Source organism: Nycticebus coucang, chromosome 18, assembly GCF_027406575.1.
Source record: "Nycticebus coucang isolate mNycCou1 chromosome 18, mNycCou1.pri, whole genome shotgun sequence".
In the NCBI taxonomy this organism is placed as follows: Eukaryota; Metazoa; Chordata; class Mammalia; order Primates; family Lorisidae; genus Nycticebus; species Nycticebus coucang.
Window position 1 is genome coordinate 20,891,642 of NC_069797.1, and position 25,061 is coordinate 20,916,702.

The following is a 25,061-nucleotide window of genomic DNA, read 5'->3' on the forward strand; positions in this document are numbered from 1 at the left end:
GTTCACCATTATTTCAGCTCACAGAAGAGCTTCTGGTCCTGCAGAAGAAATAATACCAAAGTTACTTCCTAAAGGGAATAAATTGTGGAGTAAATGACAAGGTAGAGCACAGGCTATCATGGTCTCAGCAAGGCCTGTCTGGCAGCAAGAAATCTCATGTGGGAGCCTAGAGTTGTTGGGAAGTAATAGATGCTGGGCCTTAGAAGAGACAAGTGAGAAAGTAGGTGCCTGTACAGTAGCACCCCAGTCAAGGATCAACAATGTGGGATTCCCGAGGGTCAGGGTTAACACTGTGAGACCTACAGGAACTCCTAAATTACAACCCACAGAATTAGGGGATCCAGTAGCAATTATTTGAGGGGCGGTGCTCATGCATTTGGTTGGTATCACCACATTTCTTTCCTGGCTGCTCATTAAGGTGGGAGTGAGTGACCCAAGCCACATCTAGAATTGCATAAAGGGCGTTTCTTCCTGGCTGTTTGGGATTATTCCAGTTTGTGTTCAGGAGACCTTTGGATCACTGTTAGTTTTACACAAGTATGTGGAATTCATTTTGTACTCATGCTTTAGAAATACCGTATGTGAGGTTTAGAGACGGTAACTTCACAGGGTTGGCCGGTTAGCTCAGTTGGTTAGAGCGTGGTGCTAATAACGCCAAGGTCGCGGGTTCGATCCCCGTACGGGCCACTAGTTTTACTTTTATTTTGCTGTAGTTTCTGCTCCGCGCCAGTTGTCTCCTTATCGCGGACCGACGTTGCACCTACTGCTTCTCAACGCCTGTGAGGCTTTTAAGAGTTCTCTAGGCCACGGAGAAGGGAAAATTCCCGGCGGCCGCCGCGTAGTCTAACCTGAAAGCGCGTTGATGGAGGCTGATGGGAGAATCAGGGAAGATTAGGGACGGAGATCTCAGAAAGGCGGGGTGGAGTGGAATGGTGAGCGACAGGTCGATCCGGATTCAGTTCTGGTCTGGCGTCCCGGCGGTGCCATCTCCTAGCTCTTGCAGTCCTGGAGCGGAGAAGAGAATGAAAGTAACCAAGTGTTTGCTGGAAATGGGAACTAAGAAAGGTCTATGAGGAAAGAAGTTATCAGATGCGAGTAGTCGTGGCCGAGTGGTTAAGGCGATGGACTAGAAATCCATTGGGGTCTCCCCGCGCAGGTTCGAATCCTGCCGACTACGTGTTCTGTTTTTTTTCTTTTTTCTTTCCCAACCTACCGTCCGCATTTCCGTTCTCCAAGGTGAGAAACATCCAGTCGGCAGCCTCCAATCCCGATGTCTCCGAATTCTAGAGTCCGCAGAGTTCTCCATCCATGCACTTCTGGCTAGCGTTGACATTTTCTATTTCTTTCAATATTGGGGAAATTTCACGGACAAATGAGTGACACAAAACCTAGTTGGTTTATCCGAGTGCTGTATTCTTGTAGAGTCATCCTGGAGCACACTTTGTTACCTTTGGCGCCGTGGCTTAGTTGGTTAAAGCGCCTGTCTAGTAAACAGGAGATCCTGGGTTCGAATCCCAGCGGTGCCTTTATTCAACACCAAGCAGAGACACTCTTCTGTTTTGTAGCTGCTAAATCCCTTTGCCTTGGTGAGTTTATGGATTGTTTTTACACAACAGCGTGCAAGTATTTCAGTTCCTCCATCAGAGCAACCAGATTTCCTACTCATGGGTGCTAATTATGCCATGAGATCAATAGTCCAAAAGCTGACCCTCTCGCCAGGGTAGGAACGCTGCCCAGGTCTAATTGTCCTTTGCCCAGCTGATGGCCACCTGTTGCAGTGGCCACCTCACCCACGCTCGGGAACTGGCTGCTCCACTGCCCAGGCCTCTTCCCTCTGCCATAGAATGTCTTCTAGAACCTGAGCCGCTTTCTTTTTTCTGAATCTTCATTGTATTTCTTTTAGTCTGGAGCCTTGTAATTTTATATTATATATGGCAAATGTGTGTGTGTGTGTGTGTGTGTGTGTGTGTATGTATATAATTTAAAATTTGATGGCCAGGTTTGGTGGTTCACGCCTGTAATCCTAGCACTCTGGGAGGTCTAGGCAGGTAGATTACTTGAGCTCAGGAGTTTGAGACCATCCTGAGCAAAAGTGAGACCTTGTCTCTACTAAAAACAGAAAAATTAGCTGGGCATGGTGGCGAGCCCCTGTAGTCCCAGCTACAGTGGAAGCTAAGGCAGGAGGATCCCTTGAACCCAGGAGTATTAGGTTGCTGTGAGCTGTGAAAACACCATGGCACTCAACCCAGGAACAGAACGAGACTCCATCTTCAATAAATACACAAGTGAAAAATAAAACAAAATTTGGTGAGGCTGACAGGGCAAGGTAGCTCATGCCTGTAATCTTAGCGCTCTGGGAGGCCAGGTGGGAGGATCGCTTGACCTCAGGAGTTGCAGACCAGCAAGAGCCAGACCCTTTTCTACTAAAACAGAAAAATTAGCTTAGCTTAGTGACAGGCATCACAGCTACTCTGGCTGCTAAAGCAGGATTGCTTGAGCCCAGGGATTTGAGGTTGCTGTGAGATAAACTGATGCCAGGGCACACTACATAGGGTGACAGAGCAAGACTCTCAACAAAAAAATAAAAATAAATTTTTTTGGTGAGGCTTCTAGGTACTGTCTTATACCAGGCCTTTCACATGCAGTTACCTCCATCCCTCTGCACTAGGGGGAAGTCAGAGTAGGGGATTTGGCTGGCCTGGGGCCATCCGATTTCCTGCAGGGCTGGGGCCATGTGGATAGGGAAAAGTGAGTGCCATTCAAGTGAGGTCTCCCTGTGTGGAAGGGCAAGAGTACTTTTCTGAAGTACTGAAGCCACTTTGGTGAGGGTTAGAAGTAAATGTTGACGAGAAGGCAAGAAATAGGATTCATGGGCTCTTGGCAGGCCCTAAACTTCCCTGGAGATAGGCGAAAAGTTCTAGATGCTATCCCTTGGTCCAGGAGCTACTGTAAGACATCTCAGCAAAAATCTTGGCTTGAGGAATTGCTATCTTGAGGCCAAGCAACACCACAGAAACCACACATATGCTAAGCACTGGGCTGGCTCTGCACATAACCAATTGAAGAAGATACAGTCCTTTTCTCAGAGCTCAGGTAAAGACCTAATTAAAACAGGAGTAATTACACCACCATGTGCAAGGGAACAGACAAGGTGCTGTGAGAACACAGAAGAGGCATCTCATCTGGCTGGCCTGAGGATGGAGGGTGGTCACTGGGAAGCTTTCTGGAAGAGGGGACCTTGGTCTTAAAGACCATGTAGAAACTTGCTGTGTGTTCTATTAAACAACTGCTATGCATTGTTCTGGGGATAAGGCAGGAAACAAAATTAATGAAATGTTCTGCTCTACTAAAGTGGTGAAGGGGAGGGAGAGAGAGTGACGGACAATAAACAAACGCAAACGATTTTAATTATATTATATAATATGCTAGATAAATGCTATAATCAGAGCGTATGCAGTGGGGGGTGGGTTTGGTTACAGAAACATCAAAGACATATACTAGTAAATTCAAGACATGCTTAGGATAAAAAAGTAGGACTCAGTAACTGATAGGATGTGTAGCAGAATAAGAGGGAGAAAATCAGGATATTTCCAGAATTTTTCTTTTTAGGGAAGTGTTAGGCAGTGGGTGCCACGATCCCAAATTCACCAATGATCTCTTCTTACACTTTATTTCCTACCCAATTTCAAACAGCCATGAAAGCCCAAAGTTAAACCTTAGAACTCAAATCTTCCAGTGTCAAGCTTTGATTCCTGTTAAAATGTAAAATACTTCCTCCAATGATCATGTTTACATCTTAGTTCTTAGTTTCTAAAAGTGGAGTCTAAAGACGGGGCTTCAGGGTATCTGTGAACTCCCTGGTACTATATGCATTTTTCTAGAAGAAGGGCCACAGCTTCCAACATAGTCATCAAGGAATTAGGCCTCCGCCTCTGCACAATCAAGTGCCTGAGATCGGGTAAGAGAGGTAACTTAATGAATTTGTAGGGAAAATTGGGGCCCAAGAGTATGGAGACAGGCTAGGAAAAGGAGGGGGAAGAGATGCCAAAAGATCAGCCTTGAGAACCTCTTCCACCACCTCAGAGACTTGGGACACTGATTGGGAAGGTTGGGCTCACCTCTGCTGCCTTCCCCCATTGCCTGGCCAGGGACACCTGGGAAAGAAACTAAGAGTAGAATCCCTCATTCAAGGGGGTTGGTCATTAGGAAGGGCCTGGCCTAACAAATCACTCGACTGGAGTGTGGAACAGATAGTTCCAGAGATGCCAGAACATGGGGGTTGTATTTAGAGTCTAGAGACTCACCAAGCAGCCCGGGACACATTGCAAAACCCCCAATCCCGGTCTAAGGGCCTTGGACCACACTCACGCAGCGGCTTGCCTCAGAGCCCCTTATCTTCGGTGGTCTTAGGAGGCAGGCGGGTGGTCTTCTTCGAGGCCATCATAGGAGGCAACTAATCGGAGAGCAGAAGCTAGACAGGAAGGTGAGGTAGAAACCCGGGGACCAGTCTCATGGCCTGGCGCTCTGCCCCACTCCGCTGGTTGGAAAGTCGGACCCCCACCTCCCACCTCTAGCTACTCAGTTCTATGATGCCTCTTGTGTGGGTCTGCGGGGACTCCAAAATCATTGCCCCGTTCTTCGCCTGAAAACTCACACGCAGTCGGGAGGAGACCGTGAGCTATTGGCAGACTGTCTCCCCAGGAGGATGGATGGACTCAGGGACTATGAGAGGGGCTGTTCACCTAGTGATTTCAGGGCTCATTAACAGTTCCCAGTCCGTCCCGAAACCAGGTAACTCCACCGTATGTCTTCAAAGCTCTGCGCCAAGAGGTTGGTCCCAGTATTCCAAGCGGAGGTGGGAAGAGTCGAGACCCCAGGTTATAAAATGGGACCCGGTTCGGGACCACGGAGACGGGGAAAGCAGGTCTTCAAAGCAGTCTTGGAGGGCGGCGCGGAGAGGAGGCCAAGACCCCTCCTTCCGACTTCCTGACGTTACTTCCTGGGAGGAGTCGGAGTCCGCTGTACAGGAGCCAAGAGGGATTCTCAGATCCCTATTCCACAGTATTCAGCCTCAGGACCAGTAGTCCCCGAGCACGCGCCAGGACCGTTCCACCACGTAAGGTAGTTTCAAGACTGCTACTAGCTTGCTGCGACCTCTAAGGGAGGCCGCGGGTTTTATTTCATGTCGGCTCGTTGGTCTAGGGGTATGATTCTCGCTTCGGGTGCGAGAGGTCCCGGGTTCAAATCCCGGACGAGCCCGCTCTTGTTTTTTTTTTTTTTCACTGAAACTAGGAGTTGCCCCTAAAATAAATGTTACTTGAACAGAGCTGCGGGAGGCTGGACCGGGAAGCAATCAGCGTAAACTGGTGTGCAGTGAGCTCTTTCGTGACATTACGATAGGCGGAAGGTCAGTTCGCAATTGTGCGTGACGTGCCAGGGAAAGCGGAGGCATGTCTACACTTGGGCAAACAGCTCTCTTTCTGCTCCCCGCCTTTCTGTTTGTTGCCTCCCTCAGCCACTAGAGCCGGGTATCGATTTTAATAATGTCCATCAACCTATAGTTGTAGATGACAGTGGCATGAGCGAAACTTATTCGGGGATGCGTTTGGGAGAGCCCAGAGACATTGGAACTCGGTTCCTTGCAGCCTTGAAGACACTTCTCCAGGTCTCTTTTGGTCACTCCTTGCTTCAGAATTTCTGGCCATTCGCCGCTCAGTTGTAGTCTGTAGAAAACACATACGTTTCTGGTTAGCATTTCTGTTTGGCTTTGCTGTGTGCCCGCCAAATGTGCGCTCAGAGTCTCAGATCAGGCATTGGGAGAGCTTGTAGCTCGGCTCACTCCTCGTTAGTATAGTGGTGAGTATCCCCGCCTGTCACGCGGGAGACCGGGGTTCGATTCCCCGACGGGGAGAATTGGCTCTTTTTGAAGAATTTTATTTTCTTCTAACTTATCTTAAAACCGGCTTATTTAGTAAAAGCCCATCCTGGGCCCTCGGATGGAGAAATAAAGACGATGACGAGGAAGGGAGAAGGGAGGCGAAATTTGTCTTGGCTCTCGATCCCACATTCCAAGTTTCAAGTTTATATTTTACTACTACGAGGAAATTGGAATTTATACGTGTGCCTAAATTACTCATTATTCTCTCCACTCAGTATGGTAATTAGACTTGTTCGTTGACTATAGCTTAGAAAATACATATGGGCAAAGGATACAAAACAGACATAGGGACATCTGCTCCCGGACTTGACTTCCCGCGCTTGCTTCCTCCTTGGCGTAAATGCGCCTTTCCAGCTTCTGCTTGAACCAGAGCCAGCAGCTTTGGCTCCCAGCTGCGCACCGCCCAGGGTGCCGAGACTGTTTTTGGTTTTGTTTGTTTCCTTTTTCCTCCCTGCTTGTGTGTATGCGGATTCGCTCCGGGATGCGCGCAGAAAAGGGAATCCTGGACGGAGAGCTCGGGGGGCCCTTCTCGCTGGGAGGGGTGTGCAGTGGCCCTGCCCGGTTCGCGGGCGAAACGGAGGGCCAGACACCTTGCATGCTCAACTCACTATGCTGGCGCCCCGGGACCGCGATGAAGGTGGAAAAACAAAACAGTTGAAGATACCAGTTGCGTTGGCCGGGAATCGAACCCGGGTCAACTGCTTGGAAGGCAGCTATGCTCACCACTATACCACCAACGCTGGCGCTTGAGCACCTCTTTCTGGGAGCTGTCAAGGCTATTATACTTTGGCTTGAACGTCGCCAGAGATGGAATTTGAGTCGAGAAGAAGAAACCAACAAGGCCAAGGTAGAAGTGACGGCTGCGTGCTCACCTGTTAGCCGCACTGGGCTCAGGTCACCTTTACTACGCGCCACTCTCCCTGCGTGAGACTATAGGGGTCATAACAAGTTCACAAATGAAGAAACCAGGATCCAGAGAAACTGAGTAAGGTTTTCTGAGTCACCAGCAGAGACTGGATTAAATCTAAGATTTGTGGGGCAAAAACTGCAGCGACACCGTGAGGATTTATCATCTCCAGAAACATAAAAATCGCTTCTCTGTTGAGTGAGTTCAGTATGTTTCGAGGTTAAAGAATTGAGCCGTAAGCCAAATGCACCTAAACACAATTTGCCTCTCCTCGTCATTTATCTCCTAGAGGATGACTTCAATCCCTATGTGCGTGCGCCCGCGTCTCGCCTTCATGTGCCTCGTAGGGACTGCACTGGCAAAACCTTAGAGGCGAGGCTTGAGAACAAACCTCTGCCCCTCATTACTAACGATGGGTCTGTTCACACCACCCGTCAAACATGGGAGTAAGGAAGGCCTCGTGGCGCAACGGTAGCGCGTCTGACTCCAGATCAGAAGGTTGCGTGTTCAAATCACGTCGGGGTCACTAGGGATTTCCATTTTCGGTATCCGTGTACAGTGACATTTTTCAAGAAAGAAAGAAAAAAGTTGGACGCTAGCTCATAAATATGTGATGAATTCCAGTTACATTTTTCGACACTAAAGCCATACTCTGTAAAACAATTTAAGGAATTTTGTTCTGAGCCAAATTTCAGGACCACGACCTGAAGCCACACCCAAGACGCCTTGAACAAGTGGACTTATAGTGAGTGGTGGGGTTACAGTTGGTTTTGTACATTTTAGGGACACAGGGATTAGAGGTGAGGTCATAAATCAAAAAGGGGGCTTCCAGGTTATAGGGTGGGTTTAAAGACAATTGGCTGAAAGAGACTGTCTAAAGGACCAAGAATCAAAGAAAAGGAATGCTTAAGAGAAAGGGTCTGTTTTTGGGGGGGTGTTTTTTGTTTTTTGGGTTTTTTTATTTGGGATTCATTGAGGGTACAAAGAATTAGGTTACACTGATTGCATTTGTTAAAGTCCCTCAGATAAAGGGTTTGTTTATCAGAGATAAAGTAAGGGCAGACTCTCAAGTGTATATTGTGTATATTGAGGACCTGCAGGTGAGTCTTGCATAGACTTAGGCCTATTAACGAGTCACAGAAGACATCTCAAAGGAGAGAGGGGCATGATGAGATGTACCTGATGTCCTTTCTTATGGCCAGCAACTCAGTTTTGGGATAAGTTTTAGGCTCAGTTTTAACCCCCTTGGCTAAAAAGGGGTCCATCAACAGCTGAAGGGGGGAGCTTTTTTTTTTTGGCCGGGGCTGGATTTGAACCCGCCACCTCCGGCATATGGGACCGGAGCCCTACCCGCTGAGCCACAGGCGCCGCCCTTATGAAGGGGGGAGCTTTAAGATTCTATTTTAGTTCACATATTAATGATTTAAATTTTTAAAAAAGAAATTAAAAAGGCGGGAGGGAGGAAGATAAGGACAAAGAGAGAAAAAGAATATCAGGGGGAGAGAAGAGGAAAAGAGAGGAATGAAGAGAAGGAAAATTCAACTGGGGGACTTTGGAAACTTTCCCAGGCGGAAACCCAGCGATATTCCTGCTTTCCTTCCGCCAGCACCTTTGGCTTTCTCGGCTTACGTCACAGGAAATCTAGCCAATGAAAATTGAGCACTAGCAGGACGATCAGCCAATGGGGTCAGAGCGGGAGATTTGAAAGGACTCGGCGAGGGCGTGGCTGAGCCGCTTCAGTCGTTTGGGGGCGGCCGGGACCTTAGCCGTGCCTCCGGTTCCAGGTGAGCTAACCTCATGTCGCGGGCCTTTACCCGGGAGAAAGCAGATGATCAATCAGATGGGGGGGTCTGTTGGGCGGGCACTCGAGGGGCTGCGGAGCGCCCCTGGGTGGAAAGAGAGTCCTGGAAGGCGGTGGAGGCAGGAACAGGGTGGGGATGGTAAGACGAGCCCCCAGGATGTGCCCTGACCGCCGCTAGAGTGCAGACTGGCTCGTTCTCACCAGCCCAGGCTAGCACTTCCGGGTAGATCGATCCGTTCTCTCCCTCCTTTCCTCTCTCCTTTTTTTTTTTTTCCTGCTTTCCACGGCTGTTTCCCTTCTCGTTCCAGCTGTCCTCCCCGTTTCCCTCTAAGGATGGCTCTGAAAGAGAACGCCTACCCCTGGTCCTACGGCCGGCAGATGGTAAGGCCTTTCCCTCCTTCCCCGCCCCTCATCTCCCTCGGGGCAAGTTCCTACTTGGGGATTTGAGGTCCTGCAGAGAGCCATTCTCTAAGCCAGTGGTTCTCAACCTTCCTAATGCCGCGGCCTTTTAATACAGCTCCTGTGGGTGGTTGAGGACCGCTGCAAGCACTTTCTCCCCGGTTATGCATCAACGTATGGGCTCCAAGATTTTGCTGGCAAAACCCGTGCTGCCAACTTGATTCTGACCAGCCTGTGGTCACTGGCTGAGGCCGGTGAGGACCCCTGCAGTGCTGAGTCTACTTGTCATATACAAATGATATCTGGGACTGAGAAAGCAGAGGCTGGTATTCAGACCATGATTCATAACCTATGTCCTGCAGAAATAAACTAGGCAGCAAATAGAAATAGACTCTAGAAGGAAAGTTACCATTTTAATGGTTCATTCGGAATTTTAAGACTGATGTGAGGTAAGGATCTAAATATATTTATTTTCCAGTTATCCAGACACCTTATATCAAAGAGTCTACTCTCTGACTGAAAATGCCACCTTTATTTTATATATATATATATATATACACACATATTAAATTCCTACAAAGATGTGGGTCAGGGCCGGGTGCAGTGGCTCACCCCTATAATCCCAGCACTCTGGGAGGTCAAGGCCAGTGGATTGCTTGAGTTCACAAGTTCAAGACCAGCCTGAGTTAGAGATGAGAGAGGATACCTGAGAAGGGTGAGGTCTAGAAGAACAGGTTTTCTCAAGGAGACCACGAGGATGCACCTGCAGGGTCCTCTCCATGGTGACTCAGCTCTTGGGAATTTGTAAACTTAACTTCCTGGAACTTGGAAATTTCCAAATTCTGTGAAATCCTATAGTTCTGTAGGGGCTGGAGTAGCATCTCCCGCTTGATTCAAACTGGCCAATGAGAAGGTGTGGGGTGGAACTTTTTGATTGTCGGTAAAAAGGGAAAGACCAAGCCAGTCAGGGAGCACAACCATTTGGAATTCTTCTATTCTGTAAGCTCCCAGCTGGTGAATAAAGCCCTTATAAATGTGTTTGGGTGCTATTTCTCTCTGTTGAGCCTCGTCTTCCTGCAACAGAGAGAGACCCCGCCTCTAAAAATAGCCAGCACTTCTAGCAGGCACCTGTAGTCCCAGCTACTCAGGAGGGTGAGGCAAATGAATCACTTATGCCCAAGAGTTTGAGGTTACTGTGAACTGTGTTGCCATTACACTCTATCAAGGGTGATGAAGTAAAACCTGGCTCAAGAAAGAAAAAAGATGTGGGTCTATTTCTGGACTATATTTTGTTCAACTTGCTTATTTGTCAATCTGTACTAATACCACTGTTTGGGATCAGGTGTTCAGAGTTAGGGCTTTCTTTCTTTTTTTTTTTTCCTTTTTTGAGACAGTCTCGCTATGTCACCCTGAGTAGACTGCTATGGTGTCACAGCTCACAGAACCTCCAACTTTTGGGCTTAAGCAATTCTCTTGCCTCAGCCTCTCAGGTAGCTGGGACTACAGGCACCCGCCACAACGCCCAGCTATTTTTTGTTGTTGTAGTTGTCATTATTGTTTAGCAAGCCTGGCCCGGGTTTGAACCCACCATGTCTCGAACCAGCGTGGCGAGGGGGAATGAGGAAAATACAGCACAAGAGAAGACACAGAAACAAAGGACGGAACCAGGAGGACTGACTGAGCTGATGGCTACAGCCAGCACCAAAGCACAAAATCAGCTTTATTTTATAGTATCTGTACACGGTTGTCCAGGGGAGGTAGCAGAGACAATATGAGGAAATAACATAAACAGAAGACATAGTTTTGGTCTTACAGTACAATAGGAAAATGTTTGGCTCGGGGCCTGTGCCTAAGCAGCTGAGGTGCCAGCCACATACACCTGAGCTTGCTGGTTCAAATCCAGCCCGCCAGCCAAACAACAATGATGGCTGCAACAACAACAACAAAAAATAGCCCTTGGGCAGTGCCTGTGGCTCAGTGGGTAAGGTGCCGGCCCCATATACCGAGGGTGGCAGGTTCAAACCCAGCCCAGGCCAAACTCCAACAAAAAAATAGCCGGGCGTTGTGGTGGGCACCTGTAGTCCCAGATACTCAGGAGGCTGAGGCAAGAGAATCACCTAAGCCCAGGAGTTGGAGGTTGCTTTGAGCTGTGACACCACGACACTCTACCAAGGATGATAAAGTGAGACTCTCTCTAAAAAAAAAAAAGAATAGGGCGGCACCTGTGGCTCAGTGAGTAGGGCGCCGGCCCCATATGCCGAGGGTGGTGGGTTCAAACCCGGCCCCGGCCAAACTGCAACCAAAAAAAAAAAAAAAAATAGCCAGGCATTGTGGCGGGCGCCTGTAGTCCCAGCTACTCGGGAGGCTGAGGCAAGAGAATCGCTTAAGCCCAGGAGTTAGAGGTTGCTGTGAGCTGTGTGAGGCCACGGCACTCTACGCAGGGCCATAAAGTGAGACTCTGTCTCTACAAAAAAAAAAAAAAAAGAATAGCCCGGCATTGTGGCAGGCTGTAGTCCCAGCTACTTGGGAGGCAGAGGCAAGAGAATTGCTTGAGCCCAGGAGTTGGAGGTTGCTGTGAGCTGTGATACCATGGCACTCTACATGACTTCTGGCAGAGGGAGCATGAAGAAAGGAATATGGCTATTTTGAGAGTGGAGGAGAAGCACTTAGGGGTTTATTCTATGAACGTTCCCCAGGCTGTGAGGGCCCTGCCAGTCTCACAGCCGGCTCTCCACACCTCCAGTCCTGATGTATGTGGCCATCGCCCCATCACTGAGCTACAGGCGCCAAGCTGGCTTTCTTTTGGCTAAAGAGGAAAGGGACCCTGCACAGGCTTAGCTCCCTAAGCCTGGTACTTGGTACTTGGGTATCCTGGAGAGTCCATCTATTCCCTGTTCATAACTCCCTCCATCATGGAGCACTGGCGAGCCTATCAAGAATGGAATCTGGATAAAGACCATTGTCACGTTTACCTTGGTCACTCCCAAAAGAAACCATATCTAGGGCGGCGCCTGTGGCTCAAGGAGTAGGGTGCCGGTGGTGGGTTCAAACCTAGCCCTGGCCAAAAATCAAAAAAAAAAAAAAGAAAGAAAGAAACCATGTCTATTACTCTGAGAAGTGGTCCAGGGCCATCACAGTAGCCCTTGGTATCCCAAAAGCCTATTACTTCAGAGGGGTAAATACCAGTTTTTGCTGTAACATCCAAGGCCTCAAAGACATTATCTAACCCTTTATAGACTAATTTTTGCAGGAGACTTTGAGAAGACCCCTGTGCCAAAACCCCCTGGACCATGGGTGTTTATTGACCCTGTCCTCTCCTGACGCTGGGGAATGAGTGTGTTTTATGGAGGACACTTAACACAAGTTGAACAATTTCATGCCTGAGAAGGTGGTGTGGCCCAGGGCCAAAGAAGTAAAATGTTAGGCATTAGGTGAGTCCTTTGCCCCTTGTCTTAGGCTGACTTAGAGTCTTTATTAATAATCCATTTAAATATGGGACTATGAACAGGGTTTTGGGAGTGGAGAGCAAATTGTGGTATCAGTTTTTCTTTGAACTGGGGGTGAGTGGGTAGTTCTTTAGCAAGTAGCTGAAATGCTGCTTGTAGCACATTCCAGCCAGGTCACTGGGACAAAGGCACTCTCAAAGCTGCCCCTGCTCCTTCTCAGGCGCCATCTGGCCTGAGCACCCTGCCCCAGCGAGTCCTCAGGAAGGATCCTGTCACCCCGTCTGCACTTGTGCTTATGAGTCGCTCCAATGTCCAGCCCACAGGTAACTGGGGTAAGGGAGAGGGGATTGACCTGAGGGGATGAGAGTCTATGGCGGGTGTAAGTATGAGAATGTCAAAGGAGGGCCTCAACTAGCTGTTCTCTCCTTAGCTGCCCCTGGCCAGAAGGTGATGGAGAATAGCAGTGGGACACCCAACTTTTTAAGGTAAGTGCCCCAAGCCTTGGGGCAGAAGGGGCTGGAGTGAAAAGGAAACAGGCAAAAAGTGGGGCAAGTAAAACCTCAGGGCTGGAGTAGTTGGAAGGTGAGGAAAAAGTGGGGCAGTTGAGGGCAGGATGGGATTAGGGATTTGAGAGAAACTAGATACCTTAACTGATGACAATCCAGGACTGAGCTGCCTTCCCCATTTTCTACTCAGGAGGTCCTTCACAATTGATGACTTTGAGATTGGACGTCCTCTGGGCAAAGGCAAGTTTGGAAATGTGTACTTGGCTCGGGAAAAGAAGAGCCATTTCATCGTGGCACTCAAGGTCCTCTTCAAGTCTCAAATAGAGAAGGAGGGTGTGGAGCATCAACTGCGCCGGGAGATTGAAATCCAGGCCCACCTACAGTATGAGTTGACGCCCTCTGAGCCCGATCCCCTCTGCTCCTGAGCCCCAAGCTCCCTGTTCAGCCCCACCTTGTCTAGGTGACTGTCTTTGCAGCTGTGGCCACTGAGCCCCATTTAGCTGTCAGTCTTGGTCAGAGCCTTGAAGCCAAAGAACTGCCCCCAGTTGTCCCTTATTTACCACCACCTGGGTGTCCCTGGCCTGGTCCATGTCTGATCCCTATTTGTCCTTGCTCCATCATTCTCAGTTCCTTTGTGTCAGGATGCAGCCTGAGGCCTCCTCTGTCTCAACCTCCAGGCATCCCAACATCCTGCGTCTCTACAACTATTTTTATGATCGGAGGAGGATCTACTTGATTCTGGAGTATGCGCCCAGGGGAGAGCTCTACAAGGAGCTGCAGAAGAGCCATACTTTTGATGAGCAGCGAACAGCCACGGTCAGGGCGGGTGGCACCCAGGGTGCCAGCAGGGGGCTTGAAGCTGGGAGTACACTGCTTGTAGCTATAAGTCCATCCTTTTCTGATTGCCTGTCATCGACCTTCCCAGATCATGGAGGAGTTGGCAGATGCTCTGATGTACTGTCATGGGAAAAAGGTGATTCACAGAGATATAAAGCCAGAGAATCTGCTCTTAGGGCTCAAGGGAGAGCTGAAGATTGCTGACTTTGGCTGGTCTGTGCATGCCCCCTCCCTGAGGTATGGTATGCTGGGAGGCCAGCCCTGGGTGTGAGGCTGGGACATTCTAAATAAGACCCCTCCAAAGCTTGTTACCCAAAGACATTGAGAGTTGTTCTCACATAGAGACACAGCAGTGTCTTTACAAAAACAGAAGAGAGTTCTCCATCAACTTCTGGCCAGGGGCAGCTAAGGAGAGGACAGCTAGTTGAGGCCCTCCTTTAACATTCTCATACCTACACCCACCCATAGACTCTCATCCCCTCAGGTCAATCCTCTCCCCCTTACCCCAGTTACCTGTGGGCTGGACATTGGAGCAGCTCATAAGCACAGGTGCTGATGGGGTGACAGGATCCTTCCTGAGGACTTGCTGGGGTCCTGATTATCACCCTAATTTTCCACTCAATATATTAGGACTTCTCTTATCACTGAGAGTACTCCCACATCATTTCTCATGGCTTCATAGTATTACATAGCAGAGATGTAACCTGATTTAAGTAGAACATGCTTCATGAGCGTTAGAGTTGTCTCCAGTTTTTTCTTTAATTCCAAGACGAACATTGCCCTCATAGCTGATTATTTTATTAAGATATATTCCTCAGTGAGCGCCTGTAGCTCAATGGTTAGGGTGCCAGCCACATGCTCTGGAGCTGGTGGGTTCGAACCCGGCCTGGACCTGCTAAACCAAAAAAAATAGCCAGGCGTGGGCAGCGCCTGTGGCTCAGTGAGCAGGGCGCCGGCCCCATACGCCGAGGGTGGCGGGTTCAAACCCAGCCCGGCCAAACTGCAACAAAAAAATAGCTGGGTGTTGTGGCGGGTGCCTGTAGGCCCAGCTACTCGGGAGGCTGAGGCAGGAGAATCGCCTAAGCCCAGGAGTTGGAGGTTGCTGTGAGCTGTGTGATGCCACAGCACTCTACCGAGGGCAATAAAGTAAAACTCTGTCTCTACAAAAAAAAAAAAAAAAAATAGCCAGGCGTTGTGGTGGGCACAGCACGTGTAGTCCCAGCTACTTGGGAGGCTGAGGCAAGAGAATTGCTTAAGCCCAAGAATTGGAGGTTTCTGTGAGCTGTGACACTATGGCACTCTATTGAGGGTGACATAATGAGACTGTCTCAAAAAAAAAAAAAAAAATTCCTCAATGTAAAAATGCTAGGGTAGCATGTAGCCTAAATATCACACCCCCTCCTCAGTGGTCCTGCTTGGCTGGAACAGTACCTGGTGCACCCTACCGTCTCTCGACTTCCTGCCCTTGGGCAGCAGGGAAAGGAGAGGCTGTTTGTCCCCGGAACTCCTGCCGACTCCCCTTTTTCCCACCCAGGAGGAAGACAATGTGTGGCACCCTGGACTACCTGCCCCCAGAGATGATTGAGGGGCGCATGCACAATGAAAAGGTGGACCTGTGGTGCATTGGAGTACTCTGCTACGAGCTGCTGGTAGGGAACCCACCCTTCGAGAGCGCATCACACAACGAGACCTACCGGCGCATCGTCAAGGTGGGAGCTACCTGGGGCTTTCTGTTGGCAGCAGAAGCAGGGCCTGGGGTGGGCAGAGCTATTCTGCCTGCGTGACTCCAAGTAGAATGAGTGATCAAGGAAAATGTAGCCAGGTGAAACATGGTCCTTTTCCTTTCTCCACAACTGCAGGTGGACCTGAAGTTCCCCCCTTCTGTGCCTGCAGGAGCTCAGGACCTCATCTCCAAGCTGCTCAAGCATAACCCATCAGAACGGCTGCCCCTGGCCCAGGTCTCAGCCCACCCTTGGGTCCGGGCCCACTCTCGGAGGGTACTGCCTCCCTCTGCCCTTCAGTCTGTCCCGTGATGGTCCCTGCCTTTCACTAGGTCGTGTCTGTGTTTGTACGTCTATGTATGTGTAGGGGGAAGGATGGGTCCTGGCCTGTCCTTTGCCTGTCTTCTACCTCCTTTTCATTTAATAAAAACTGGTGTTTTTTGTATCAGTAAGTGTATATGTTTCTAGTGGAGGCTTTGCTCTGGAGGAAGCTGTCCCTAGGGGAAAGATGGGTTGCAGGGATATGAGCACCACATCACTACCCCTATTAACACCCTACTTTTCAGCTCTGACACCCACATGGTCAGCTCCCAATCATACTGTCTCCTCTTAACCCTGCTGACTCCCAGAGCCTGGGGCGGGGGTTGGAGGGGACTGGCCCTCAGCTCTCCCCACCCCATCTGAACACCAGTCATCTCTAGCCACTGCTCATATCTTACTCTTTCAATTGTCTTTCCTTTCCTCGTTCATTCTCTGCCCCTTTGCCAACCTAGGAGCAACTGGACATTGCTGTAACTTAGAAATTGTCTCTTTTGTTTGTTTTAATGCTCTGTTCAGGACCTAATACAGGAATAAATAGAAGCAATAGTGATGGTGTCTTGTTCCCAACAAAAAGTTTCACTGTTTGGTATGATGTTTGCTGTAGGTTTCTGTAGCCTGTATCAAGTTAAAGAGGGCCTATTATGGTCCTAGCTTGTTAAGGGTCTTTAACAAAAATTTTTGTTTTGTGTCATGAATGGGCACATTGACTTCCATCAAATGCTTTTCCTGCATCTATTGATTGTTTGCCTTTTTAATCAACATGGCTAAATACATCACTTTTTTTTTTTTTAATTTTTACTTTATCCCAGTTATGTGTGCCATATTTGATTCTTAGGGCTGTGGTAACTAATTCCACAAAATTGGTGGTTTAAAAAAAACAAATTAAAAAAAAAAGAGAAATTTATCTGACTCTGCTCAGGAAACAAACAATAGTTTATTCTCTCACAGTTCTGAAGGCCAGAGGTCTAAAATCAAGGTGTCAGCAGGGTCACTCCCTTCTAAGACTTTAGGGGAGAAAGCATTTCTTGGCTTGTGGCTCCATAACTCTAGTCTCTGCTTCTTTCTTCCATGGCCTGGCTCTCCTCTTACTCTGTCTCACCTCTATATCTTCTAAGAACACTAGTTAGAGACCAGGCTCAGTAGTTCTTGCCTATAATCCCAACACTCTGGGAGGCTGAGGCAAGTGGATTGCTTCAGCTCAGGAGTTCAAGACCAGCCTGAGTAAAAGCAAGACACCTATCTCTACTAAAGACAGGAAAACTAGACAGGCATTGTGGCAGGCACCTTTACTTCCAGATACTCAGGAAGCTGAGGCAAGAGGATCACAGCCCAAGAGAGTTTGAGGTTGCTGTGAGCTAAGACACCATAGCACTACCCAGGGTGATGGAGTAAGGTTCTTTTTCTTTTTTTTTTTTTTTGTAGAGACAGAGTCTCACTTTACTGCCTTCAGTAGAGTGTCATGATGTCACAGGACTCACAGCAACCTCTAGCTCTTGGGCTTCAGCGATTCTCCTGCCTCAGCCTCCCGAGCAACTGGGAGTATAGGTGCCCGCTACAACGCCCGGCTATTTTTTGGTTGCAGTTCAGCCGGAGCTGGGTTTGAACCTGCCACCCTCGGTATATGGGGCCGGCGCCCTACTCACTGAGCCACAGGCGCCACCCAGAGTAAGTTTCTTTAAAAAAAAAATAGTCATTAGACTTAGAGGTCAGGGCCCACCCAGGTCATCCAAGATGATCACATCTCAAGATCCTTCATTACATCAACAAAGACCCTTTCTCAAAGAAAAGTGGCTAAGCATGGTGGCTCACACCTGTAATCCTAGCACTCTGGGAGGCCAAGGCAACTTAGGAGTTGGAGACCAGCCTGATCAAGAACAATACCCTGTCTCTACTAAAAAATAGAAAAATTAGCCAGGCATTGTGATGGGTACCTATAGTCCCAGCTACTGGGAAGGCTGAGGCAGGAGGTTCACTTGAGCCCAGGAACTTGAGGTTGCCATAAGCAAGTCTGAGGCCACAGCCATGGTACTCTACCTCGGGCAACAGAGTCTGATTCTATCTCAAAATTTAAAAAAAGCCATATTCTTAAGTTCCTGGGATTAGGACAATCATATCTTTGTGGGGGGAGGGGCATCACCATGCAATCCACTGTACATGGCCATAGATTAAAACAATTGAATTATGTTCTGAGGCTGCTTTTTAAATTTTTTTTGGATTATCATAGGGTAGATACAAGCAGACTACATTGTAAGGCAAAGGCCAAGTTGCGGTGGAATCCTTCACCCAGGAAGTGTGCCCTATATCCTTATGTTGTACCCAAGAGGTGGGTGCTAAATGAACCCTCTTCCCCCCTCCCAAGCCTGCTTTTTTTTTTTTTTTTTGTAGAGACAGAGTCTCACTTTATGGCCCTCGGTAGAGTGCCCTGGCCTCACACAGCTCACAGCAACCTCCAACTCCTGGGCTTACGCGATTCTCTTGCCTCAGCCTCCCGAGTAGCTGGGACTACAGGTGCCTGCCACAACGCCCAGCTATTTTTTTGTCGCAGTTTGGCCGGGGCTGGGTTTGAACCCACCACCCTCAGTATATGGGGCCGGCGCCCTACTCACTGAGCCACAGGCACCGCCCCAAGCCTGCTTTTTTTAACAAACAGTCTGCCCGTGTTCCTCTTCCCAGAGACTGTTCCAAGTCTTTTCACTGTTCTGTTTTGCTTTGGTATTTACAGTATGTTTCTATATTAACATGCTTCTTAAGTTTTCAGTTTCAGGCATTACATATTGTTAATGTAAGGATTTCAGTCTTCCACCCCCCGGCCACCATACACATGTACATTTTCTGTCCCTGCATCCTTCTGAGCTATATACACCATAATTTTGGTTAGATTTATTCATTTAAAAATAGCTATATATTGTCCTCTAATATTCTAGGCAGTGTTCTAGAGGATAGGGTTAAGTGAACAAAAACAAATCCTTGTGCCCATGTAGTTTACATATGCAGAGGGCCAATGTCTAGTTATCTAGTGTTTGTATCATGACTATAAGATTCTGGCTAAGCCAACCCATGGCACTCTACCAAGGGCAACAAAATGAGACTCTATCTCTTAAAAAAAAAGAGAGACACAGACTCATTTTGTTGCCCTCGGTAGAGTGCTATGGCATCACAGCTCACAGCAACCTCAAACTCTTGGGCTTAAGTGATTCTCTTGCCTCAGCCTCCCAAGTAGCTGGGACTACAGGCGCCCCCACAACGCCAGGCTATTTTATGTTGTAGTTGTTATTGTTGTTTGGCAGGCCTGGGCCAGGTTCAAATCCCCTAGCCTTGGTGTCTGTGGCTGGCACACTAGCTGCTGAGCTACAAGCACTGAGCCCAAATCTGTATTTCTTGTTTTGGCAGGGTTTTTTTGTGTTTTTTTGGCTGGGGCCGGTTTTGAGCCTACCACCTCCAGTATATAGGGCTGGTGCCCTACTCCTTCAGCCACAGATGCCACCCCCAAATCTATATTTCTTTTTTTTTTTTTTTATTGTTGGGGATTCATTGAGGGTACAATAAGCCAGTTACACTGATTGCAATTGTTAGGTAAAGTCCCTCTTGCAATCATGAAATCTATATTTCTTTAAAAAAAATTCTCTTGACCCCCTCATCCTCTATCTCTTAATTTCTTTTTTCCTATCACAGCAAAATTTCTCCAGTGTTGTCTACACTTACCGTCTATACTGACTTCCTCCTTTCTCATTCACTCATTGCCTCTCAGTTACTGAAACCACTCCAGTCAAATCCAATGGGCCTTTCTGACCTCACCTACCAACCACATTCAACTTGAGTGACCTTCTCTTCTAAAAATACCTCCCTCCCCACCTTTCACCTCTGGGGAATAGTACTGTCTTTGTTTTCCTCCTGGCCTTGCTGACTAACTGCTTCCTCTAAGTCTGTTGAGCTGGGTGGGTCCCCTGAGCCCTGATGATGGACCTGGAGGGACTTTGTGCTGGGTTCTCTTTTCTTCCCCATCTAGACTCATTGATCGCATTCCATGTCATAGCTTTTAATATGACTCCCATATATATACCTCTCATCTCAACCTTTCTACCAAGCTTGAGATGGACACCGCCTTGCAATCTCCACTCAGTGTATCTAAATAGGCTTCTCAAAATGAGCATGCTGGGGCAGCGCCTGTGGCTCTAAGGGATAGAGCGCTGGTCCCATATGCTGAAGGTGGTGGGTTCAAACCCAGCCCCAGCCAAAAAGAAAGAGAATGAGCATTCCTAAAACAATACTTTTATTTATTTATTTTTTTTGAGACAGCCTTATCACATCACCCTTGGTAGAGTGCCATCGAATCACAGCTCACAGCAACCTCCAACTCTTGGGCTTAAACAATTCTCTTGTCTCAGCCTCCCAGGTAGGTAGGACTACAGGGATCCAACACAAAGCCTAGCTAATTTTTTTTTGTGTGTGTGTGGTTTTTGGCCACAAAAAAATTATAGCTAATTTTTTTATTGTTGTTGCAGTTGTCATTGTTGTTTAGCAGGCCCAGGCCAGGTTCAAACCCGCCAGCCTCGGTGCATGTGGCCAGTGCCATAACCACTGTGCTAGGGGCACCGAGCCAAACTATACTCTTGATTCACTGCTCCCCCCCCCAACCAAAAATAATATCTTCCCCATCTCAATGAATACCACCTAGTTACTAAGGTCAAAAACCTAGGAATTGGTCAGGCAGAGTGCTACCTGTAATCCTAGCACTTTGGGAGGCTGAGGCAGGAGGATCCCTTGAGGTTAGGAGTTTGAGACCAGCCTGAACAAGAGCAAGACCCCATCTCAACAAAAAATAGGAAAATTCGGTTTGGTGCCTGTGGCTTAAGCGGCTAAGGCGCCAGCCACATACACCTGAGCTGGCGGGTTCGAATCCAGTCCAGGCCCGCCAAACAACGACGGTTGCAACCAAAAAATAGCTGGGCATTGTGGCGGGCGCCTGTAGTCCCAGCTACTTGGGAGGCAGAGGCAGGAGAATCTCTTGAGCCCAGGAGTTGGAGGTTGCTGTGAGCTGTGATGCCACAGCACTCTACCCAGGGTGACAACTTGAGGCTCTGTCTCAAAAAAAAAAGAAAGAAAGAAAGAAAAATTCGCCAGTAATAGTGGTGCCTCTAGTCCCAGCTACTTGGGGGGACTGAATCAGGAGATCACTTGAGCCCAGGAGTTTAAGGTTGCAGTGAGCTATGATGACACTACTACACTCTAGTAGCCAGGTGGTGGAAGAAGACCCTGTCTCAAAAAAACAAAAAGAAAACAAACAAACAAAAAGCACCTAGGAATCATTCCTAGTTTCTTTCTCTTTTCTTCCCCACCTCCCCAGAGCTTCCTACTGCAATCTCAGCCCCACCTTCATTATGGCCAAACCTCTCACTTGCACAGTTGTTCAAGCCAATATTCTTTCTGGTTTGGGTGATGGCAACAACCTCCTAACTATTCTCCCTGCCTCTTCCTGCCTCCTAGAGTCCATTCTGCACAGTTATAGTCAGAGGATATCATTCCCCTGATCCTCCTTTGGTTTTCTGTTGTACTTAGAATAAAATCTGAACTCATTGCCATGGTTGGTAAGGTCCTATCTCAGAGGTTTTCAAGCCTGCATGCACATTACAACCATCTGGAGGACTTAAAAAGAAAATAGAACTCTCAGGCCTTGCCCTAAGAAATTCAGACTTAATTGGTCTGGGGTGAAGTTGGGATATCCATTTTTTTGATAACTCCCCAGGTGATTCTGTGGAGTTGAGAACCCCTGTCCTAAGGGATCTGCCCTTTCATTTTTTTAAGACAGACTCACTTTTTTCACCCTCAGTAGAGTTCCATGACATCATAGTGAAGTGAAAGAACCCCCCCCCCTCCTTATTTGGCCCCAGTATACCCCCATAAGGAAGTAAGGAGAGTTAAAAATTAGAAATGGGAAACTGAGGTAATGAGCAACAGGAAGCCGGCCGCCTCACTGACCCTATTCTAACCATTTGACCCAGCGTCTAGTTTAAAATCATTCTGTTTTTGGCTCGGCGCCTGTGGTTCAAGCTGCTAAGGCACCATTACACCTGAGCTGGCGGGTTCGAATCCAGCCCTGGCCCACCAAACAATGATGGCTGCAACCAAAAAAATAGCTGGGCATTGTGGCGGGCACCTGTAGTCCCAGCTACTTGGGAGGCTGAGGCAGGAGATTCGCTTGAGCCCAGGAGTTGGAGGTTGCTGTGAGCTGTGATGCCACGGCACTCTACCCAGGGCGACAGCTTGAGGCTCTGTCTCAAAAAAAAAAAAAAAAAATCGTTCTGTTTTCCCCCTTGTATAATTGTTCTGTTTTCTCTCTTATATAATCGTTCTGTGTTCCCTCTTGTGTAAACTGCTATGTAACTGCAAGTGCCATAAACTGCTTCTGTTTCTGTACAAACCAATTACAAACAGCCAGTTGCTTGCTCTCTTGCCAAACTGAACGTAGCCCCTGATAGTATAGATACTTTACCCTATATAAACCCTTCCCTCTTCACGGCCAGTACTGTTCCCTCTGTATCCACGTAAAGGGGCAGTCGGTTGGTCAACCTAATAAAGACTCCTAAATTGGCATCAATTAATTGGTGTCCTTGGTGGTCTTTTAATCTTGCACTCTGTAACAGCTCACAGCAACCTCAAACTCTTGGGCTCAAGTGATCCTCTTGCCTCAGTTTTTCCTTTATTTATTATTTGTTTATTTATTTATTTTTAGAGACAGAGTCTTACTTTGTTGCCCTCGGTAGAGTGCTGTGACAGTCACAGCTCATAACAGCCTCCAGCTCTTGGGCTTAGGTGATTCCCTTGCCTCAGTCTCCCGAGTAGCTGGGACTACTGGTGCCTGCCACAATGCCTGGCTATTTTTTTGTTGTAGTTTGGCAAGGACCGGGTTTGAACTGCCACCCTCAGTATATGGGGCCAGCACCCTACTCACTGAGCCACAGGCGCTGCCCTGTTTTTCATTTTTATAGAAATGAGAGGGGTCTTACTCTTGCTCAGGCTGGTCTGGAACTCCTGAGCTCAAGTAATCCACTTGCCTTGGCCTCCCAGAGTGCTAGGATTACTTGATCCGCCTTTTTTTTTTTTTTTTTTTTGGTAGAGTCAGAGTCTCACTTTATGGCCCTCGGTAGAGTGCCATGGCATCACACAGCTCACAGCAACCTCCAACTCCTGGGCTTAAGCGAATCTCTTGCCTCAGCCTCCCAAGTAGCTGGGACTACAGGCGCCTGCCACAACGCCCAGCTATATTTTGGTTGCAGTTCAGCCGGGGCCGGGTTTGAACCCACCACCCTCGGTATATGGGGCCGGCGCCTTATCAGCTGAGCCGCAGGCGCTGCCTGATCCGGCCTTTTTTATTATGTGCTTAGAAGGTGTCTGGCTCCTGCTTCTTTTCAGAGATGAGTCCAAGCTCATCTCTGACTGCTTTTCCAGGACTTCCATCATTAAAGCACTGGCCTCCTTCCTTTTCCTGGAACATACCAAATGTATTTCCAATCAATGCCTTTGTACTTGTTCTTTCATATCTGTAGAATACTGCTCTCCTGCCTACTTTGAGGCATGGTAAGTATCAATGATCTGTGTTTCAGCCCTCAGAGACTTTTTTGGGGGGGAGGTGACGATTCATTGAGGGTACAAAAAACCAGATTGCATTGATTGCATTTGTTAGATAAAGACCCTCTTATAATTGTATCCCACTCCCAAAGGGTGTACCACACACCGTGACCCCCCCACCCCGCCTCCTTCCCTTTCTCTGGTCTCCCCATCCCCCAACCCCCACCTTATACTAGGTCATTAATTGTTCTCAAATCAGAATTGAATAGATAGGATTCTTGCTTCTCCATTTTGTGATGCTATACTAAGAATAATGTGTTCCACTTCCATCCAGGTTAATACAACAGATGTACAGTCTCCATCTCTTTTAGTGGCTGAGTAGTATTCCATGATATATATATATATACTACAGTTTGTTAATCCATTCCTGGGTTGGTGGGCATTTAGGCTGTTTCCACATTTTGGCCAGAGACTTTTCTTAAAGGCATCATCTCCTCATTGATGAAAATTCCAACTATCAGCTTGGTACCCGCAACACAGTGGTTAAGGCATAAGCCACATAAACCATGGCGAGTTCAAACCCAACCCTGGGGCCAGCCGGGTGTTGTGGTGGGTGCCTGTAGTCCCAGCTACTTGGGAGGTGAGGCAAGAGAATCAATCGCTTAAGCCCAAGAGTTGGAGGTTGCTGTGAGCTGTAATGCCATGGCACTCTACTGAGGGCAACATAGTGAGATTCTGTCTCAAAAAAAAAAAAAAAAATCCCAGCTTCGCCTACTCAGGAACACCCTCCTCCACCATACCTGGAACCGATCCTGGATCTCAGCGACTACATCTTTTCCATCCCTTACTGGTGCCAGCTCCACCTCTTCTTGTTCAGGATCTTGGTTGAGGGGCTGGCAGGAGTAGCCAGCTGGGCCAGCTCCCGTTTCCTCCTGCTCTTCTTCAGGCTCCTCTCCGCTCCAATCCCCAGTGCCTTCTGAAGGTCCCTGATGTGGTCCCAGTTCCTCAGTCTGATTGGGGAAGATACGCTCAGGGCCTATGGTGTCTCCCCTTAAAACTACTGCTGCCATTCGGCAGGGGCTGTAAGAGCAAGGAGGTAGGAGGATAATAGGATTGGAAGGAACCAGCGCCACGTTCATTCTCATCCAGCTCCCTGTGGTCTCCTTTTGCGTCTACAAAACCCAGCTCCCATCCCCAAGAATCTCTCCTTAGGCTCTAGCCCCCTTCTCAACCCTCACGTCCCTCCGGAAAGCTGCGGACTACAAGTCCCAGAAGGTCTCGGGCACTTAGGTCTGACTGCACGTGCGCAGACAGCAGCCGCCGGAAGGACCGAGCCTGGCTGTGTTTATCTGGTTGGGGACCCACCCAGACGTCGGTTGGCGCGCAACGGGTTCTAGGCTGCAGGCAGCGCGAGGACCCGTGGCCCCGCCCCGGCCCGGCCTGGCAGCCCAGATCCAAGATATTTCGGATTGAGACCAGAAATAATGAAGTGAGAGTAGCTTCCTGCTAGAGCTATTTCAGGGCTTCTTGAACAGGGAGCAGATGATCCACCCAAACCCAAGCAAGTGCCTGGCAGCAAAGGCATTGCCTGTTGCAAGAGGATTTGCCTGAAAGAGCCC

General features: G+C 48.4%; 1 protein-coding gene, 1 long non-coding RNA gene and 7 other non-coding genes across 14 annotated transcripts; 7 read left to right on the forward strand and 2 right to left on the reverse strand.

The window, feature by feature from the left end:
- Nucleotides 1–613: 613 nt before the first annotated feature.
- Nucleotides 614–687, forward strand: TRNAI-AAU (transfer RNA isoleucine (anticodon AAU)). The gene has a single exon. It is a non-coding gene; the product is annotated as a tRNA-Ile (tRNA).
- A 408-nt stretch (nucleotides 688–1,095) lies between these two features.
- On the forward strand, nucleotides 1,096–1,177 carry TRNAS-AGA (transfer RNA serine (anticodon AGA)). The gene has a single exon. It is a non-coding gene; the product is annotated as a tRNA-Ser (tRNA).
- Nucleotides 1,178–1,452: 275 nt separating this feature from the next.
- Nucleotides 1,453–1,526, forward strand: TRNAT-AGU (transfer RNA threonine (anticodon AGU)). The gene has a single exon. It is a non-coding gene; the product is annotated as a tRNA-Thr (tRNA).
- A 3,495-nt stretch (nucleotides 1,527–5,021) lies between these two features.
- Nucleotides 5,022–16,000, forward strand: AURKB (aurora kinase B). 6 transcript variants are annotated; one of them, XM_053570599.1, is made up of 11 exons: nucleotides 6,561–7,590; nucleotides 8,452–8,629; nucleotides 8,955–9,027; nucleotides 9,164–9,299; nucleotides 12,712–12,814; nucleotides 12,922–12,976; nucleotides 13,188–13,379; nucleotides 13,675–13,813; nucleotides 13,923–14,071; nucleotides 15,369–15,543; nucleotides 15,694–16,000. In XM_053570599.1, exons 5-11 carry the CDS (start codon nucleotides 12,787–12,789, stop codon nucleotides 15,865–15,867), a joined length of 912 nt encoding a protein of 303 aa, XP_053426574.1. In that variant the 5' UTR covers nucleotides 6,561–7,590; nucleotides 8,452–8,629; nucleotides 8,955–9,027; nucleotides 9,164–9,299; nucleotides 12,712–12,786; the 3' UTR covers nucleotides 15,868–16,000. The 6 variants fall into 6 exon arrangements, with proteins under 6 accessions (XP_053426571.1, XP_053426570.1, XP_053426569.1 ...); XM_053570596.1 differs by lacking the exons at nucleotides 6,561–7,590; nucleotides 9,164–9,299 and adding an exon at nucleotides 5,022–5,121; XM_053570595.1 differs by lacking the exons at nucleotides 6,561–7,590; nucleotides 9,164–9,299 and adding an exon at nucleotides 5,171–5,407.
- Nucleotides 5,188–5,259, forward strand: TRNAP-CGG (transfer RNA proline (anticodon CGG)). The gene has a single exon. It is a non-coding gene; the product is annotated as a tRNA-Pro (tRNA).
- TRNAD-GUC (transfer RNA aspartic acid (anticodon GUC)) lies at nucleotides 5,840–5,911 on the forward strand. The gene has a single exon. It is a non-coding gene; the product is annotated as a tRNA-Asp (tRNA).
- Nucleotides 6,607–6,678, reverse strand: TRNAG-UCC (transfer RNA glycine (anticodon UCC)). The gene has a single exon. It is a non-coding gene; the product is annotated as a tRNA-Gly (tRNA).
- TRNAW-CCA (transfer RNA tryptophan (anticodon CCA)) lies at nucleotides 7,300–7,371 on the forward strand. Its single transcript has one exon. It is a non-coding gene; the product is annotated as a tRNA-Trp (tRNA).
- LOC128570954 (uncharacterized) lies at nucleotides 9,597–12,667 on the reverse strand. The gene is made up of 2 exons (XR_008375673.1): nucleotides 11,514–12,667; nucleotides 9,597–11,239 (listed from the first exon to the last, which is right to left on the reverse strand). It is a non-coding gene; the product is annotated as an uncharacterized LOC128570954 (long non-coding RNA).
- Nucleotides 16,001–25,061: the final 9,061 nt, after the last annotated feature.